The sequence below is a fragment of the Mesocricetus auratus genome, unplaced genomic scaffold, assembly GCF_017639785.1.
Source record: "Mesocricetus auratus isolate SY011 unplaced genomic scaffold, BCM_Maur_2.0 Super-Scaffold_100010, whole genome shotgun sequence".
Lineage (NCBI taxonomy): Eukaryota > Metazoa > Chordata > Mammalia > Rodentia > Cricetidae > Mesocricetus > Mesocricetus auratus.
Genome location: NW_024429194.1, coordinates 52,175,298 through 52,194,433, shown reverse-complemented (window position 1 = coordinate 52,194,433; position 19,136 = coordinate 52,175,298). Strand labels below are relative to the sequence as shown.

The 19,136-nt window shown below is 42.8% G+C and overlaps 1 protein-coding gene across 1 annotated transcript in view; it reads left to right on the top strand.

The window, feature by feature from the left end:
• Positions 1–3,861: 3,861 nt before the first annotated feature.
• Positions 3,862–19,136, top strand: part of Plcl1 (phospholipase C like 1 (inactive)) — a 305,153-nt gene continuing 289,878 nt past the window's right edge. The window contains exon 1 of the mRNA XM_005080904.4: positions 3,862–4,563. Within this exon, the coding sequence (XP_005080961.1) occupies positions 4,321–4,563 (243 nt within the window). The 5' untranslated portion in view covers positions 3,862–4,320. The remainder of the gene's footprint in view (positions 4,564–19,136) is intronic.

The following is a 19,136-nucleotide window of genomic DNA, read 5'->3' as shown; positions in this document are numbered from 1 at the left end:
CTTATTCTTTTTTTATTTCTTTACTTCTCTCTTTAAAGACTTTATTTTATTATTTTAAACTATTTTTGTGACCATCTATATCCTTATTCTTTTTTCCTTAAGCCTATATACATTGTCAAGCACACTGTAACCTGTTTAGAGGTTTTATTAATATTATTTTTTAATGGCTGAAACTGCTTTACTGCATATCTGTAACCTTTTCTGTCTGCATGAGCAAAATCTTAAACCACCATGCAGCTTAGCTCATGTTGGCCCAAGCCCTCAGGTAGCAGCTGGGAGATTCATCTCCTTGGGATTCTGCCCTACTTCCCAGAGTTCTCTCTGTCCTAAAAACCTGCATAGCTATTGGCCATTCAGCTTTTTATTAGACCAGTCAAAGTGTGCATATTTGCAGTGTTCAAAAAGATTATTCTACAGCAAACGTCAAAGATCAGATGCGTCAGTGTGATGCTGCTCATCTAGGAAAGTCAGACCTAAGAAATAACTAGTGAGGAAACAAGGACTTCCTATGTTGCCGAGAAGGCACAGTGGGACGAGTTATTTTGATAACCCTCTTCTATGTGTCTACAAAGAATTCTGAGTTCACCAGGTGGCAGCAGCACACGTCTTTAATTCCAGCACTTGGGAGGCAGAGGCAGAGGCAGGCAGATCTCTCTGAAATTGAGGCCAGTCTGGTCTACAGAGGGAGGAGTTCCAGGACTGCCAAGGTTGTTATACAGAGAAACCCTGTCTTGAAAAACAAAACAAAACAAAACAAAAGAAAAAACTCAAAACCAACAAATGTGAAAAACACTTTACAGCTAAGGAAACTAAACTCAAGTTTCAAGAAGAGGCCTGCAGTGGAAGAAGGTGCCTACCACCACCCCTGACAATTTTATTTTAATTCCTAGGACCCACATGGTAGAAGGAAAGAACCAACTGCTGCAAGTTACTGTATAACACCTACCCCAACACACACACACACACACTCACACACACACTCACACACACTCACACACACTCACACACACTCACAGACACACTCACACACCACACACACTCACACACACTCACACACTCACGCACACACACACCACACACCACACACCACACACACACACTCACACACATACCTCACACACCACACACACCACACACACACCATGCACTCACACGCACCACACACACACTCACACTCACCACACACACACTCTCACACACACTCACACACTCACACACACATACCTCACACACCACACACACACACACTCACACCACACACTCACACACACATACACACACCACACACACTCACACACACCACACACCACACACACACACTCACACACACACACACTCACACACACCACATACCACACACACACATACACACACACACATGCCCAAGATAAATGAATAAAACATAATTAACAATTAACTTTCAACTTGCTTGCTGAAAGTTACAACCAGATAAAAAGCAAGGGAATCATTGTGCCCTAGATGGTGATTTCAAAGCCCATGCCCCTTCTACTGCTTGTATTTCTTATAATATGCAAGTTCTGTTTAGTCATGGCTGTCCTGGAGACTGAAAAACCAATCCTACACACCCAGCACCATTCATGTTAGTCACGAGGACCTCTGGTAGTGACACCAGCTTCATTTAACCTATGGTTTGGATCTTGAATGTCCCCCAGACCCCATGTATTAGGTTCAGCCTGCATCTTTGCTCTCTTGAGAGGTGATAAACCCTTAAGAGTTGGGACCTACTGGGAGTTTTTATTGCTTTGGGAGAATGCCCTTGAGGGAAATTTTGGTTTTGGTCTCTTCTTTCTCATATTTCTAGTCTATGTGAGGTAGACAGGCACACAGTGCATTTTTTAAAATGTAAAATTTCAGAAGACAACAGAACAAAAATTCCTTTCTGCATATATTTCAGTTTTCTCAAGGTCGAGTGAATAACACAATCTTCTTGAAGAGATGTTCAGTCTCTATAGTTCCCGTGCACTCGTGTTCACAGAAGACACAAGGGAAGACTGCTAGGGAAGAGGAGATATGAGATACCAACTTGGACATTTTGAATTGAGATAAAACATTTTGCAAACCATATGCTTTACTTGCTGGCCTTTCCTTATTTGGAAGTCCCGATCTTTACTGTTAGATGATACTAATTTTAATACCTTAAAATGAGTGTAAAGACACACAGACCTGTGAGACAGGAAATTATGGTAAATAATACCCATATCAAAAGATGATGAGTAAGATAACTGCAGCTTCATCATCTTCAAAGGACAATTTGCAAATGGAAATTTTATTAAAGAAACAGAGAAAACTGAAACGTGGACATTTTTAAAAGACAGAAGTTATACGTTATTGAGTACCAGAAAAATAACAGCCTAAAATCGGTTATATTTCTGAGGAGAAAATAAAAATATTTTCTATATAACTCAGCTAGAACTTGCTATTTTGGATGTAGTTCTTATCATCCCACTAGAGGGCGGTGTTGTTTCTAAAACCAGCACTCATTGTTCATCACTAGGACATTCAAGAAAAGGTACAGTCAAGTCTTTCCAATCTCCCCCAGAAGATGGTAAATGTCAAATATGAATCTTCCTAAGAGCCCCATCCAGTTCTGACTGTTTGTAGCCCCAGGCGAGCTAGATAAAAAACAGTGAAGAGATGTGCCGATGGAGCTGGGTAGCAGAACTAAAGTCAGCGTCTGCACTAACCAGGTTCATTTCATTTAAGTAAAAAACTGTTCTAGATGACGTCCAAGACCCCAGTGCATCTTTAAAATGCTATGTTTCTAGTAAATTTCAAGTCTGCCTGGCTGAAGAATTCCTTGGTGCTTTTGGCAGAGTCAAGGAAAAACAAAACCTTGAATTATGAAATAATTAGTAATTGAAATACGCTTAATACTCCAAGTGAGGTTTAATACATACCTCAGTACTCCCAATTTTTTAAAATAAAAATGCTGTCTTCCATCTCTCTAGGAACCTTAGAGCCATTGTCTGCATTTGTTCGTGGTGTGGTTAATTACATCGAATCCCTGCTCCACACAAAGATCTCTCCTGTTGGTTACTATCTTGGTGGAAGGAGCAAAACGGATTTACTTAGAATTAGATGCAGAAAGCAGGCGAATTAGGAACGTTTCAGTGTAGAGACTAAACATGCCAATGACCTTGTAGTTTCCTGGCTTCCACCCTTCTGGTGTTTCCTTAGGTGTCGCCCCCAGGGTTTTAGCCTTTCTGTGTCCCCTAACCCTACTACTCTTCCATTCAACTCCTTGTCATATTTACTCAGATTGCAGAGTGAAGGTAGAATCCGCTTACAGAACCTGAAGCAAATTGTGGAACTCCAGGGTTCCAGTAAACCCTCGTTTATCTCCGCTTGAACTTGACTTCTAAGGATTGTCAGGAGAGCCTATATTTAACCCCTGGCTGTGCCAAGTGTCACCACCACACCAAACGCTCTGACAGTCTAACTCAACAGCCGCTTTCTTCCAGATTTTCTGTTTTGCAGCGTTTCCTCCGGCTTCTACCTGCCCCCATCCCCCAAACCTCAATTTTGGTGCACCTCTCAGGCTTCTTTAGCATTTCTAAACTTCCTAAAATGTACTCCGAGTGCCTGCGGGTGCGCACAGTGGCGCGCGCACCCTCGCCTAGTACCGAGCGGGCGAGCGGGGCCGGGCGGGCTCGGGGCTCCAGAACACATTCCATTCTTCGCGCTCGGGCACACCCCTCCGCAGTGAGGATTGGTCGAGCCTAACCCCCCCCCCCCCCGGCGAGCCTCGGCTCCTGAGAGGTCCAGGCGCCTGCCAATCCCCGCGGGCTGTCAAAACAAGTCTTCCCTCCGTGTCTCGGGCGAGCGGAGTGGAGGCCGCCGCCGCACTTCCTGGGGCCGCCGCGCCGCGGTCCGCGGGCAGGTGGCGGGTGGCCCGTCCGCAGTCCCCGCTCCGGCGGCGGCGCGCGTCCCGGCTCCGGAGGCTCTTGGCCCGGCGCCCGCCGCCTTTTGTCTGCGCGGGGCGGGTGTTTGCATCACGTCTCCTCCGGTACCTCCCGTTGCTTTTCGCCTGCTTCTCCCTCCCGCTCGCATCTTCTCCCCGCCCCCGCCGCCGGCCCGCGCCGGCCGCTGACCTCCTGGACCACAGCCCGAGGACGCCTCTGCCTCGGCGATGTCTCCTTTCTACAAAGTTGGGGCCGCCGCTGCAGCTGCCGTCGGGCGCTGAGACAAAGTCCAGCAGGGCTTCCTCCCGGTGCCGGTGCCCGAGCGCACCCGTGCCAGGGGCTGGACACCCGGTGTCGGTCGTTCTGTCTCGCCGCGAGTCCCCAAACGTGCTTGGCCATGGCCGAGGGCGCGGCTAGCAGGGAGGGTCCGGCGCTTCTCGACGCTGCCGGAGGCGAAGACGACCCCCGAGTCGCCTCCGACGCTGCCTCAGGGGACGCTGCTCCCGCGGCCTCGGGTGGCCGGATGAGGGACCGTCGCAGCGGGATCGCACTGCCAGGCGCTGCGGGAGCCCCTGGGGACAGTGAGGCAGGCCTCCTGGAGGCTGCGCGAGCGACCCCCAGGCGCAGCAGCATCATCAAGGTAAGCGGAGCCGCAGCAGCCCAGAGCGTGGGTGTGGGCGTTGGGGAGATAGGCGACCCTGGCAGGATGTTCATTGCCCCAGGCATAGCAAGGCTGGGCATTGTTTTCTCCCACCTCCTTCATTGCCAAACCTTCCTGCCTAGTCCGGAGGTTCCCAGACTCAGCTCTTGGCCTTGAGAAGCAGAAGTGACTTCCCCTTTGACAGCCGGGGAAAAGTTCCCCTCTGCGCTCTGCGCTTCTGCGGTTTTATGGATGCTTTCCCTCATTTTCTCAGCGAGCTTCACAAACCGGTGGATGGGAGGAGGAAGGGAGGACTTGGGATAAATGCAGACCTGCGGGCTGGCTGTGCATTCTCCAGCCCAGGGCTGGCTTTTCCCGAGCAGCAAAGGCAAAGCACAGCTTACTTTAAAGTGTGTGTGGGAAACCTCCCCCTGACACAAATGGTGCCGAAATCCTGAAAAGCTTGAACTTTGCAGATAGGCAAGTAGAGTTTGCAGCGGACGCTGCAGCACCGAAAGGTTGAAGGAAGAGCTCAAGAGTTTTCGCGCTGCAGAAAACACACATCCGGGAAAAACGTTCCCAGACTCCCCCTAGCACCCCCAGAGGATTTGCCTTTATCCATCTGCCAAGGAACTGTAAACCTTTCTTCGCCTCTATTTATTTATTTCCATCTTCCACTTTGGAATTGTTTCCCTTGTTTGAAAGTTCATCTTTTGGTGCATGACTTTGAAGTAATCTTTTTCAGGTGAGACCCCTAGCCCTGGCTCTGGAATAGGGCCTCTTAGTGTAGATCCATGTGATTACCGCGTACGCCTGAGATTAGAGTTGAGCTTGGTAGAGCAGTCGGTGTGAATACACATCCCTGTGTGGATGCACACAGCACACCGCAGACGACAGTGAACGAAGGACTTGGAAGGAAGGACAGTGAGAGCACACTGGCTTGCTGGGTAGGCTCATACATTCACAAAGCTTGCTCAGAGTTACACCGAGCAGTCACCATGCAATGCGCATCTTCTTCCCCAAGCTACCAGCACAGGCGTCTGTGCTCACATCCACCTAGCTCCAAGCACTATCCACGCCTTCCACCCCCCAAACATGGAACCATGGAAATTCAAAAGCTACAGGGAGATTTCTACGTTAAAAGTGAATGGTAATTTCAAGTAACCTGAAGTGGTTTATTTTGTGGCTTTTTACATACTGTGGATGTAAATTTGGACAAAAGGGAAACAGTCCTCTTAATACAAGTCAGAAACCATGTTGTCTGGAAACAATAGTATCATAATTAGGAAACAGGTACATTCGGATTACAAGAAGTTGATCCTACATGAGGACCTGTGTGTATAAAAATAGGCACTGTAGTTTAAAATATATGATGATAAAAGAAGTGGTTCTTTATAAGGACGTGAAAAACACAAGTCAAGAAGTATAAGGACTATGCAAATTCTTGCAGCAAGTTTACCATTCTGAAAGTGCTCTGTGCTGCCAGGTGTGCTCCTGCAGGTTTGAAATCCTAGGGATGTAAGTTTGGGACTTGGCACTCAGGAGGCTGACCCAGGAGGATCTTCCTTTCAAATGTAGCCTCCTGTACACAGCCATACCTGGTTTCAAAGTAAACAAGCCCCAACCCCAGACTATATGAATGGCATGCAGTTTATATTCTCATAAGGGTCATCATTGAGTAACGGTGCCTCTTTTGCTTTGAAGTTTGTTTTTGTAACAAAAAGGAAGATAGAGGAGTATTACATTTTCCCCATTTAATGGTAAATTAAATAAACAATAAATGTTTTTTAAAATTAAAGATACTGCAAAATTACATGAACTATTAAATTAGATTTATTTGAGAATTAAACACATGACTTAAAACAATTAAACCCTGCAAAAGCGTGTGAAAGTAGGACTTTTTTGCTATTCCACACTCCTACTTACATAGCCTACCCTATAGCTATTAATATTTTCTTATGCATCCTTCCAAAATAGTCCAGGCACTTGTAGGCATATGTATCTATGACTATGTATCTATGACTAACTGTTGAGCACATAATATGTACAATGAAATTTGGCTAGAATTGTATTGGCTTCATACCTTTAAATTTGCATCTAACATTTTCGATGCCTAGAGGATTGACTAAGGTTGTTGTGATGAGCAGATTAAGCTTCAAAGGTGGTCTGGTAACTGGTAGGTGGCAGTTGTTGGGATTTGTCCCCAGTAGTCTTCCTTTTCTTCTTAGGAGCAAGAAGCAGGTGAGCTCTATTCTAATTTTTCAGAGGTCAAGAATATTTTATTTAGATCTTGAATCTTTGGTGACATGGCTTGGCCACTTTAATGTAGCAAAGATGAGAATTTCTAAAGAGGCATACAGCATGTGTGTTAGTTAGTTTTTGTCATTATGATAATTAGAAATACCAAAGGAGGAAAGATTCACTTTGGCTCACGGTTTCAGAGATTTCAGTTCACGATCACTGTGTTTCTAGGCGTGTCACGAGGTAGCACACCATAGCACAAGGGCATAGTGCACCACAGCTGTTCACTCTATGGTGGCCAGGAGGCATAGGGTGGGAGGGACTGAGGACAAGCCTATCATATTTTTTTCTGTTCAGATTTTATTTGAAATCTAATTCAAATAGTCAAAGCTACAAAAGAGGGGAAGATATACGTATTATGTGTCTAAGTCACAACATCCTAAAACAAAATGCTACTACTAAGGCTATCATTTTAAGGGTGTGTCCCCAGTGATTTACTGCCTGCTTCAGGGCCTCAGCTCCTACTCCTTTCTGCACCCCAATAATTCCATCAAATTATGACTTCTTTTCAGGTTGACTTGGATTATTGGTTTTAATTATTTTAATGCTAATTCTCTATTAGCATGAATATTAGATCAGAATAATGCATTCCTCTAGCCTGTCAGAAAACAGACTTCCTTGTGTATTAATTACAGGAATATTTTCAGTTAATTTGCCCTTCCTAATTTGAAAACATGTGTATAGCTGAGAAAACAATTTCCTTCTGAGTTGATGGAAACAATTACAATGTTTATCTGTGTCCATTGTCACTAAGGCTTTCTACTGCCTTAGGGTTTTTTTTAATACTGTAAGAATTTAGCTAGATTCTCTGTAATCCATTTACTTTTCTCCTGTATGGTTATTTTCTAAAGAACTCCCCTTGATAAATGCTTCATTTTTTGTCAAGTGTATATAATATACCATAATATTCATTGAGTCCATCTTAATTTCTTCTTGATATGTGATTTAAGATGAAAAGTTAGGAAAATGCTAACAGTTGAGAAATGTCTACTATTAATGTACTGTTTTTGTATTTGAATATATTTATAATGAAGAAATTAGACTGCTCTAGTATTTGGTGCCAATATCCTAATATGTAAAATATCTATCATTTTAAATTTTAGCCAATAGCCCTGTAACTATAATATTGTAGAAATAATAAACAGTATAGCTTCTTCTTTTTATTAGATAATGAGAACTGAGATGTATACATATTTTGAAAACAATTCATTTTAGTGCCAATGACGTATCGATGAATCCTTTTGTCTGTTTTCTTTTGGATCTAAGTATGTAGAGCCCAGGCAAGGAAGAGCAGACTGTTACATCCATCTCACTGCATGGCATGTGGGATGAAGGTCGGTGTTAGGAGTGAGGATCTGAAACACACAACAAAGCACCGAAAGGAATGATTAAGACTGCTGTTGCCTAGGCCTCATTAACGTGTTATCACGACCTGCCTTACCCTATCTGGTTTTGGGAGCTGTACCTTCCAAGATGCACCAGTTGACTCACGACAAAGTGATGACTCATCAGAGAGGCAAAGAGGATGAGATTTGCACTAAGTGTTGTCTACTGTGGCATAAATACCAAAGTAGCTGTCATACATTTCATATTCTCACAGCGAATCCTCTAGCATAAGGGAGGTATGGAGAGACCTAAATCAAGGCAGAGTCAGGGTTCAAAGCTATGCCTGCTTAACACCAGTGTTATCACGCAGGTCCTCAGATGCAGGAAGCTCACAATTCAACACTTCCTAAGTTAGAAACAAGTTGAATCCGTGAAGATTCTGAATTTCAGGCTTGTGGGGTGAGTTGTCCCTTCTCTACCTTCCATCTCCAGTTTAGAATATCTGGAGCTCCATGGCTCAGGAAAGGGATACCAGCCCTTCCTGCCTCTGGTCGGTTTGTTAGGCCCATGCCGTGTGTGAACAGGCAGTTTGGCTGGTGTTATACAGGCTAATGAAGGTCACTTGTCAATGTGTGGCACTTGCACCTCTTCATGGTGTCAATTTTGAAGCTCAGGCCTGTTTTAACCTAGGCCCCCTTCTTTCCTGTGTCCCTAAAGACAATGGAGTTTTGAGAAGAATTATATTTTCTTTAGGTTGATACATAGAGGGACAGACACCTGACACGCTGAATATATTCTATTATAGGGGAATGAGATGAAGGGGATATCAATTGGCGCTCTGAACCTTTTTTTTTTTTTTGGTTTTTCAAGTCAGGGTTTCTCTGTGTAGCTTTGGAGCCTGTCCTGGAACTTGCTCTGTAGACCAGGCTGGCCTTAGACTCACAGAGATCTGCCTGCCTCTGCTTCCCGAGTGCTGGGATTAAAGGCATGTGCCACTACCGCCCGGCCCTGAACGTATTTTTATTGACAGTTATAATGTGAAATTAAATATGATTAAAATGGCTTATTATTTTAGGCATGCCAGAGCTATATATGCCTTTGTAGACTAGCCTGGGAATCAATCAACATGTAGACTTTTTATTGTTGTTGTTGTTTTTGTTCCTGTACTGATGTCCTGGCTAGTCTATGTCACCTTGATACAAGCTATAGTTATCTGAGAGGAAGGAACCTCAGTTGTGAAAATGCCTCCCGAGGATCCAGCTGTAGAGTACTTTTTCATTAGTGATTGGTGGGGGAGGGCTCATCCCATTGTGGGTATTTCAATCCCTGGGCTGGTGGTCCTGGGTTCTGTAAGAAAGCAGGCTGAGCAAGCCCTGGGGAGCAAGCCAGTAAGCAGCACCCCTCCATGGTTTCTGCATCAGCTCCTGCCTCCAGTTTCTGCCCTGATTGAGTTCCTGGCCTGGCTTCCTTCAGTGATGAACATCACTGTACAAGTGTAAGCTGAATAAACCTTTTCCTCCCCAAGTTGCTTTGGTCATGGTGTTTTATAACACCTAGTAACCCTAATGAAGACAACTGATGTGCATTAAAATCTTTAAATAACACACTGATGGTGGGATTTTAAAGAAAAAAATCTGACAATTCATTGGAGCTGACCAGCCTTTACTATTAGGGTAGCTGTTAGCATGTCATGGCATTCAGGGCTTCACAGGGGGTTCTCTCACTGAAGTGTGAACCAGCTGTATATGTAGCATTGAACCTCTTCAATCATAAGCCTTATTTTCTCTGAAATTGCCCTAGAAGTATGATCACATTTCACCTTCGAAGTGGTTTCTTCTTTCAATGCTTTTCTGGTGTGACTTTTAATAACACCTTTTGAGAGACCGAAGAATAAAACCCTGGGTAAAATACATTGTTATATTTTGATGAAAGGTTTTAGACGTGCCTGTTAGCCAATGTTTGTTATAAGTCTTAGGATTTATAGATTTGCATTTCTTTTTGGAGACTATGTTAACGATTAAAGAATATAATCCAATTACATAGCCACTGAAGAGTTAAACACACTTTGTGATTACCTCTGAGTAGTTGTTCCAACCCTTCTCTTTTACAATGAAGAAAACAGGCAATTAAATTTTTTTACAGTAAAATGTCAACTGAACATTTATTGCCAAATAACACCCCAGGCACAGCAGGGCATTATGAAAAGACATCAGGAGACAGCCGACATAGCCTGGTGCTACTGAACAAACAACCCATTAAGTGCTTATGGGTAATGCTACAGCTACTGGTTAGGCTGCGAATGGCTAGGGAGGAGCCCAATGAACGAATCACCTTCCTTCAACCTCTGCTTAGCTCTAGTAATCATGAATATTACAATTATCCCATATTCAAGCCTAAAGTCCAAACTGCCATAGTCATACCATTATATATTTAAAAACTGTCTATCTTTAAATGACTACAAAAGGCTTGGGGTCATGGTGGCTTCTTGAATTGGACTTTGTGATACCACCACAAAGAAATGAGGTTAGAAATGAGGACAGGGAGTCATTGAATTGGACTTTCAGTGTAAATCTAAGGTAATACATCAGTAAATCTTTGTATAGTGAAATCTGTCAGCTTTGCAGACTCTTATGTTTTGACAGGTGTTCTAACCGCATAATACAAGGCTTGTTTGGAGTTTCAGTGAACTTACTCACCTCTGTGTAAGACTGCATCTTCGAATTCCTGTTCTCACAATGATATACAACTGAGCTTGCTATAACTAATGATTACACTATGCAAATAACAACGATAATAGTAACCAAGGGCCAACTTCTGTATAACATTTTATCTTGTTTAAGTATTGGCTGGGTTTTGTATTTTAGCAAACACCAATGGCAACAAGATTCTAGAATGACAGTGTTAAAATTGTCTCTTGGGTTTAAAATTGGGTTTATTAGTCATTTTATTTGTAGTGTCTTGTGTGGGTATGTTTAAGAGAGTCATTATCTGCTTTATTTGGAATAGCATCCTTTTAACACACCTTACTTGTGACCACTCTAGCATTAATTTGAGAAAGGCAGGGTTCCATATGTGAGCAGAAAAGAGCCATTGTTTATATCATCATTATCTCTCCAGGAAGAACAATTTTGAAAACAATCCAATCCATCCCCAACATAAAAACTAAACTGTTCAGTAAGTGCACTTAGTTTTTGAGCTTGTATTTATAGATTATGAAAGTGAGCAGCAATTTCTTTTCTTTTTGTTGTAGTGTCAGAGATGGAGCTGAGGTTCTCAGCCAATGAGCTATGTCACAGCCCGAGGGTGTAGCTGTGATAGGCAAGGAGATTGTGTTTGTCCTTAACTGTACAACTTTGTATTAAAAGTTCAAAATACCTTGGCAAGATAACATCTGTTTTGTTCATTCTTTTATGTTGACCTTTCCTGAGAGCCTTTTAAAATATGCTAATCCTGGATGAAGCATGGACTCAGCACAGAAAGTATGTTCAAGTCAGCCAGCTTGTACTTTTCTGTGGTATGAGATCCCGGTTAGATGTGCTGAGACTGTGATGTAACAGAGAGTTTGGGGAATCAGAGATGCTAACGTTCAAAGCACTTCTCTATGCGATGTCATGGGAGATAAATGACCAAAGAAGACAAAAAGAGACAAAAGAACACTTATGCTCATCCGGGGACCAACCTTATTGTGGGCAATTTTCCCTAATCCTAAGAGATGTTAAACCAAAGTGGGTGAGGAGCCTGTGTGGGTACAGCCCATACGCTCTCTCATGCCTAACGGCTGGTGTCAATTGAGGAAGCCATGGTCTTCCATGGCTCGTAATGAGTGAGGGTCAGGCTCCTGCCAAGGGCATTTGTATCAGAAGCATGACTTGTCCTTCTTCCTTTTAGTCCATCTTGAGTGTTGGGCTGAACAGAGAGATATCACATGTGCACCCTGATGTCTCTCTCCCTTGGGATGTCACTGCATAACATACAGTTCAGTCAGCAACCTCAAATTTGCAGTTTCTTATTTATTGATTAAGAGTAAATTTTGGAAAAGGGGATAGGGTCTTGTTCTAAGGGAATGGAACCTTTTGCTCCCCCTAGAGGTTTTCATACAAGATGCAAAATCATTTTTAGCTTTTGGTGAAGCCCAAGTTTTGAGATATTTTGGAGTTATTGGTTCTGAACCATAATTAAATAGTACATATTTAGAAGTGCTATCAATAGTTAAATGGTCTTTATTTTCTTTTTAATATAATTGAAAAATGCAGTAATATCTTGAATAAGCTATCCGACTGAGACATTTTCTCTATAATAATAGAAAATACTTACATAATATTTATTCTTTGAGTCTGGCATTGCTTAGAACACTTAATGTGTATCAGGTAATTTATTTCTTACAATAACCATATGGAATTGTTATTATTATCATATCAGTGTTTACAGATGAGATGTTAAGTGACTCCTGCAAGGTCTCACAGGGCCGAAAAATGCAGAGCCAGGGGAAGAGCTCAAACTTCTACAGAAATCCAGCTGCTTCTGTCTCCATCTCCCAAGCCCTGGTACTCATGGTTTGTGCCACCACTCCTGGCTTCTTCAGCTCTTTCTGCTGTATAGCCCCCTAAATAATATTGATTGAACCTTAGCTGGTGTGTATGAAAGAGCAGTTTTGAAAACTTTGTTAGCTTGCTCACTAGGCTCACCTGGCAGATCAAGAGGAAAACATCCTGCAAACAGTTTCAGGGCATTCTCCTCAGGACTATTTGGACACCATCTCTCCCCCTCAAGTTTATGACCTTTCACATGAAATGTTGATGATTTTACATTCACATGGTGTTTCATTTTTCCTGGAGAAGACTGGGCCTCCTGGGAGTATACATTTGCTTCTTGACAAAAGGTAGCATCAAGCAATAGTTTATGATACATCTTTGGAATAAATTATACATGCAAAAGACAGACTATTACTCATTGTAAACCGATACAATAATTTAGAGTTTGATAGTTTTGTGTTTCATCAATAAATCCGTAAGGAATGTTTGAGTTCCCAATCGATGGAAATTGCCATTTTCTCGATAAGTGGGTATGATGTTGTATAATTGGGATTTCCTCCTGTCATCTCCGAGGAAAGAATAGTACCTCCCACATAGGAGGAACTCTGAATTTTTGAGGAATTTGTTAAACTGAAAGTCTCTGGCCATTTAATTCTTTTTGGCTTGGTAAAGAAGTTCTGAAATCATTGGATAGGAAACTAGACATAAGGTTGTTATAACTATATTTGGGTCTACTTTACTGTGTTAAAGTAATCTGTCCTGCTGTGTGGAGACACTGCACTGTGTAGAGACACCATTCTATGTGGAGACACTGTTCTGTGTGGAGACACCATTCTATGTGGAGAGACTGTTCTGTGTGGAGACACTGTTCTGTGTGGGGACACCGTTCTGTGTGGGGACACTGTTCTGTGTGGAGACACCGTTCTGTGTGGGGACACCGTTCTGTGTGGAGACACCGTTCTGTGTGGGGACAACGTTCTGTGTGGAGACACTGTTCTGTGTGGAGACACCGTTCTGTGTGGGGACACCGTTCTGTGTGGAGACACCGTTCTGTGTGGGGACACCGTTCTGTGTGGAGACACCGTTCTGTGTGGGGACAATGTTCTGTGTGGAGACACTGTTCTGTGTGGAGACACCGTTCTGTGTGGGGACACCGTTCTGTGTGGAGACACCGTTCTGTGTGGAGACACCGTTCTGTGTGGGGACACTGTTCTGTGTGGAGACACTGTTCTGTGTGGAGACACCGTTCTGTGTGGGGACACTGTTCTGTGTGGAGACACTGTTCTGTGTGGAGACACCGTTCTGTGTGGGGACAATGTTCTGTGTGGAGACACTGTTCTGTGTGGAGACACCGTTCTGTGTGGGGACACCGTTCTGTGTGGAGACACCGTTCTGTGTGGAGACACCGTTCTGTGTGGAGACACCGTTCTGTGTGGAGACACTGTTCTGTGTGGAGACACCGTTCTGTGTGGGGACACTGTTCTGTGTGGAGACACTGTTCTGTGTGGAGACACCGTTCTGTGTGGGGACACCGTTCTGTGTGGAGACACTGTTCTGTGTGGGGACACCGTTCTGTGTGGAGACACTGTTCTGTGTGGGGACACCGTTCTGTGTGGGGACACTGTTCTGTGTGGAGACACTGTTCTGTGTGGAGACACCGTTCTGTGTGGAGACACCGTTCTGTGTGGAGACACTGTTCTGTGTGGGGACACCGTTCTGTGTGGGGACACCGTTCTGTGTGGAGACACCGTTCTGTGTGGAGACACCGTTCTGTGTGGGGACACTGTTCTGTGTGGAGACACTGTTCTGTGTGGAGACACCGTTCTGTGTGGAGACACCGTTCTGTGTGGGGACACTGTTCTGTGTGGGGACACCGTTCTGTGTGGAGACACTGTGCTGTGTGGGGACACTAGTTAGGACACATGAGTAGGGACTAATGAGGAGTGGTAGAAAAAAAATGAAGATCCACAGTACATCTCTAACACCAAGATGGCTAACGTTAAGAGAAGAAGGCTGTGGAGAACAGACAACTCTACAGAGAACATTAGATGTCCATCTTACAGAGAGAGCCAACAAGCAGTTGAGGCTTAACGTGAGGAACAGAGGAAGCCAGTCCAGTGGAGACTGAAGTGTCTCTTTGGGTTCCATGCCCTGAGAAGACCTGAGCTTTTTATTCCCTTTCAGCACAATCCCAAAAGGGAAGTGTAGGCAGAAGAGAAAGGAGAAGTGGGCAGAGTGGGTTCATTCTCTGCCACTGCAACCACCTCCACAGGGGGACCTTCTGCATCAGCCACTACAACCACCTCCACAGGGGACCTTGAGCTGAGCATCAAGTTGAAGCTTTAAAAAGAACTGAACTGAGTTTTAAGGACTTGGAAAAACCTTGCAATGACAGAAAGAGACAGCAACATGGAATCCGATGGAGGTATTGGTGGTAACTGTAATACACGGGCTAACGGGGTTCTGACATGGGCAGCTAGGGGATAGTCACATGTGTGTGTACCCCAATAGCTTGAGACCTCTCAATTAACCAATTGTATTATTACATAATTGGAGAGCTAGATGAGGACTTGGAGATCACTCTCAAATTCTTTCCCTTTGTTTACTGAGTGTGGATGTCTGCTATCCCTTTATTCTTGCAAAGAGACATTGTTTTAGATTAGTTGTGGCAATTAAACAATTGAATTGTAATTATATGTGATATGATTGCTAGACAGTAGAGATTTCTTTCAAGCATTTCCTATTATAGAAGAATAATGGACACTAACGTTGTCAATCTCTTGTGTCAGTTCTCACTATAATCTGGCAAGACATAACTTATCATTTTCATTTCACAGACAAGGAAGTCAAGGCTCTGAGAGGTCATGACACTTATTCCTAGGTCTAGTGGTAGGGTGTTGGGAGGCTGTGTTGATCAGGGGTTGCGGTCTACCATAACTTGGAAGCTTTCCCTAAGCTCCACAACATGGAGGACTCCCTCCCCACAGCAAAAGCTCCCTGTTTTCTACTCAGCCTTCCTTGGAGGATGTCTCTAGGTCCAGGACACCTGACTTATCTCACAGGTGACCCTTGACGCAGTTCCCTGCAAACACTGTTCCCCTGATGACCCACATGGTAATTAGGCAAGTGTTGTAGCTGTTTTGATAGGACCCCACTGCCACATACAAGCTTTGTGACAGCAATGTGCTACTTAATGCAAGTTAGGGTTTGTCCCCAGGCTCCCCAATCCTATATATTCCTTATACTCTGGAATAAAGCTGAGCTGATTCACTGAAGTCTGTCTCCTGGAGGATCGTCTCTGGAGGACTGTCTCTGTTTTACCCACAGCTATCCTAACCCTGTTCCCCACTTCTGCTCCCCCCACCCTTGTGGACCAATGGAGCCAGTGATCCAGAGGAAGAAGCAGAGCCACAGTGGGGAAAGTGTTTTTTTTTTTTTTTGCTAAAAAAAAAAGAAAAAACTATCTTGCAATGTTTTTAGCTCTGGTATCATAAAACAAAACAAAGCAAAACAAACAAGTGAACTACAAATCCACAGAATCAAAGATTTTATTACATGGTGGGAATGAAGCCTGTAGGGAAAGTGTTCAAAATGGCTCAACTTGCACTGTTTCTACATTAGCAACCACTTAGTCCAGGGTCTATATGTTATTAAGTTGGAAGTCACAGGGATTTAGGGATCACCAGTGGGGCTGAGGACTTGTTCCAGCACACTCAACTGGGGAAATCTCGTGTTAGAAATGCAGAGTATTGGTTTCATATCGTAGCTGTAACAAAGCACTGCAGCCTTGGTGACTTACAACTGCATGCATTCATTTTCTCACATTTCTGGAGTTGCGATTGAGTTCCTATGTGTGCTGGTAATATAATGGGTTTCCAGTCTATGTGGCAGTGCAAGATACTAAAACAAGAATACAACATCACCGAGAATTAAGTTTTCATTTGTGTGAAGATTGTTAGATGCTCAGAGAGAGAGAGAGAGAGAGAGAGAGAGAGAGAGAGAGAGGAAAAACTTTTCTCCACTGACATTGAAGAGTGCCAGTCGCAAATGTTGAGGGTTTAGTGTTATTAATGAAGACAAAAAGTTGGAATCATAATTTTAAAATCTCTGGATGTATATATTGTATATATTTATGTAAAATGAAGACATTGTACTGGATTTTTTTTTCTCTTTTGAACTTTAGGAAGAATCTGGGGAAAACCAAACTGTGATTTAAGTTCTTTACTGGTAATTGAGCATAATGCAGCTTATCTGCTGCTAGATCTTACTGTGTCATATAGATTCAGACTGCAATCACACATAACTGGTGAACTAAGTAGATACCCCAGACAAGAATCCACCGTGTGCCAAGCACTGAAATCATCAGTGACTGTCTTAGACGAGTCATTGAAAGTCACTTTACAGTTAATTACATTAGGGTAGGGACTCTGTAGGATCCCTCCAGATGTGTGAGATTGACTTTCTATCACCAGGGAGCAACCTCTCTCGTGAGTAAGATAACCTATTTTCATGCTGCTTTTGTTCCTATGTTGAGCCTAAATTGAACGCATTTCCTAGACAGTCATATTTCCACTTTTAGGAAGCATAAAGAGTAACTTTAAATTTTTCATTACAGGTCTTGATGTATTTGAAGGGGATTATGTGGTGTCTTCTCCGTACTCCTATCACATTGATAACCTTTGGCAGTGCTGTCTCTCATGTTCTAGATACTCCTTAAGCACTTTATGTGTGTTAACTTATATATTTCTTACTATTCCCTACTCTACTCCAGAGACTCACCTCATTGATGGGCAGGTTAAGTAACCTCTCCAGATTCACACCATAATTGAGTGACTTGTTCTGATTTGTCTGTTTCATGTTCCTAGACAGTAACATTGGTTGCTACACTGGAGTGACTGTGGTCCACCATCTGTTCCACACCCCTCCTTCTGTTTTGTAGATTCAGTATCAGGAGAATTTTTACTATTCCATTGACAGAAGTTTGACAGTCTTGTGTTTGTATTCAAGAAACAATGCTTTCATATTCGAGAGGATTTCATAAATTGACTAAAGACATACTTGATCTGGATTTGATTTAATGTGTTAAGGCTACAGTACTTTCCTTAAGTAGGGAAGTAATTATTTAAAAATATCATTAAATGGAAGATTTTCTTAACTCCAAGAAACAATGTAAGATAAATTAGGGTTGCCTAGAAGTTCCTAAAATTAGGTGATACTCACTGCCATTAAAGACTAGAATTGGGCAACAGGAACTGAGTGCTGACTTCATCCAGCTGTGTGATGTTGCTGCACATGGTGTTTATTCTTTTACGTTCAGCCTCTGTAGCGGAACCCACCTCCTAGGGCCATTGAGGGTAACAAATAAGAGATCCAAGTAGCAGTTGCTAGATGGTCACAATTTAGCCATTGAATACTGACTTGGAATTTGAGGCCCTTTTAGATATAAGAAGGAATCAAGAACCAAAAATACTTCTTAGGATTTTGACGAAGGGCTTTGAAAAGAAAGGTTTTTTGGGATGGTAGGCAATGGTCACCATTGGTTTTTCTATGCTCATACTTGCAACATTATGAAAAAAAATGCAGTCATAAGTTATCAAAAAAGAAAGATTTCATTCCCTTTAAAAAAGTTCTGTAAATCAACAATCTCCTTCTTGACAAGTACTTGTACAGTTTTCCTAGAGTTTGTTTAGGTTAGTACAAAAGTATTTTCAATTTTCTTAAATTCTAGAGTGAAAGCTTTAAATTTATTATTGATCCATTAATTTGGTGAAAGAGCTTTAAATATTTATATATTTGGCACAGTTCTGGGCTCAGCTTTGATTAATCTTGTCTGAAATTTTATTTTAATGAGCAGATAGAATATAATATCTTTTGGGACTGGAGAGATAGCTCAGTGGTTTAGAGCACTGGCTGCTCTTCCAGAGGATCCGGGTTCAATTCCCAGCACACACACATGGAAGCTCACAACTGTCTATAACTCCAGTTCTAGGGGAACTGACACCTTCATACCAATGCACATAAAGTTAAATTATTTTTTAAAAAGAATATAGTACTTTTCTAGCTTCAAGTTGATTGAAACTTTAGAAAAGCACTTACCTTCTGATGGAATAGTTGCCTTATTAACTTACCTGAACTGGTTTATACCTTAGAATTTAACTGCATCTTTGAATTTTGCTTTTATTTTTTTTTTAAACTAACAAAAGGTCTCTGCTGGCTAATGGCCTCAGACTTCTTTTTCCCCCTTCCAGTTTTGCTCATTTTAGTAAAATTTGTGCCCATTTACAAACTGTGAATGAAAGTTTGGATATTATAAAAATTGTCTTTCTTAGGTTTTCAGTTATTCTTTTTTCTCTAGTGCTAGGGTCTGAGTCCTGGGCCCCGTGCCTGCTTGGCAAGTGCTTTTCCACTGAGCTA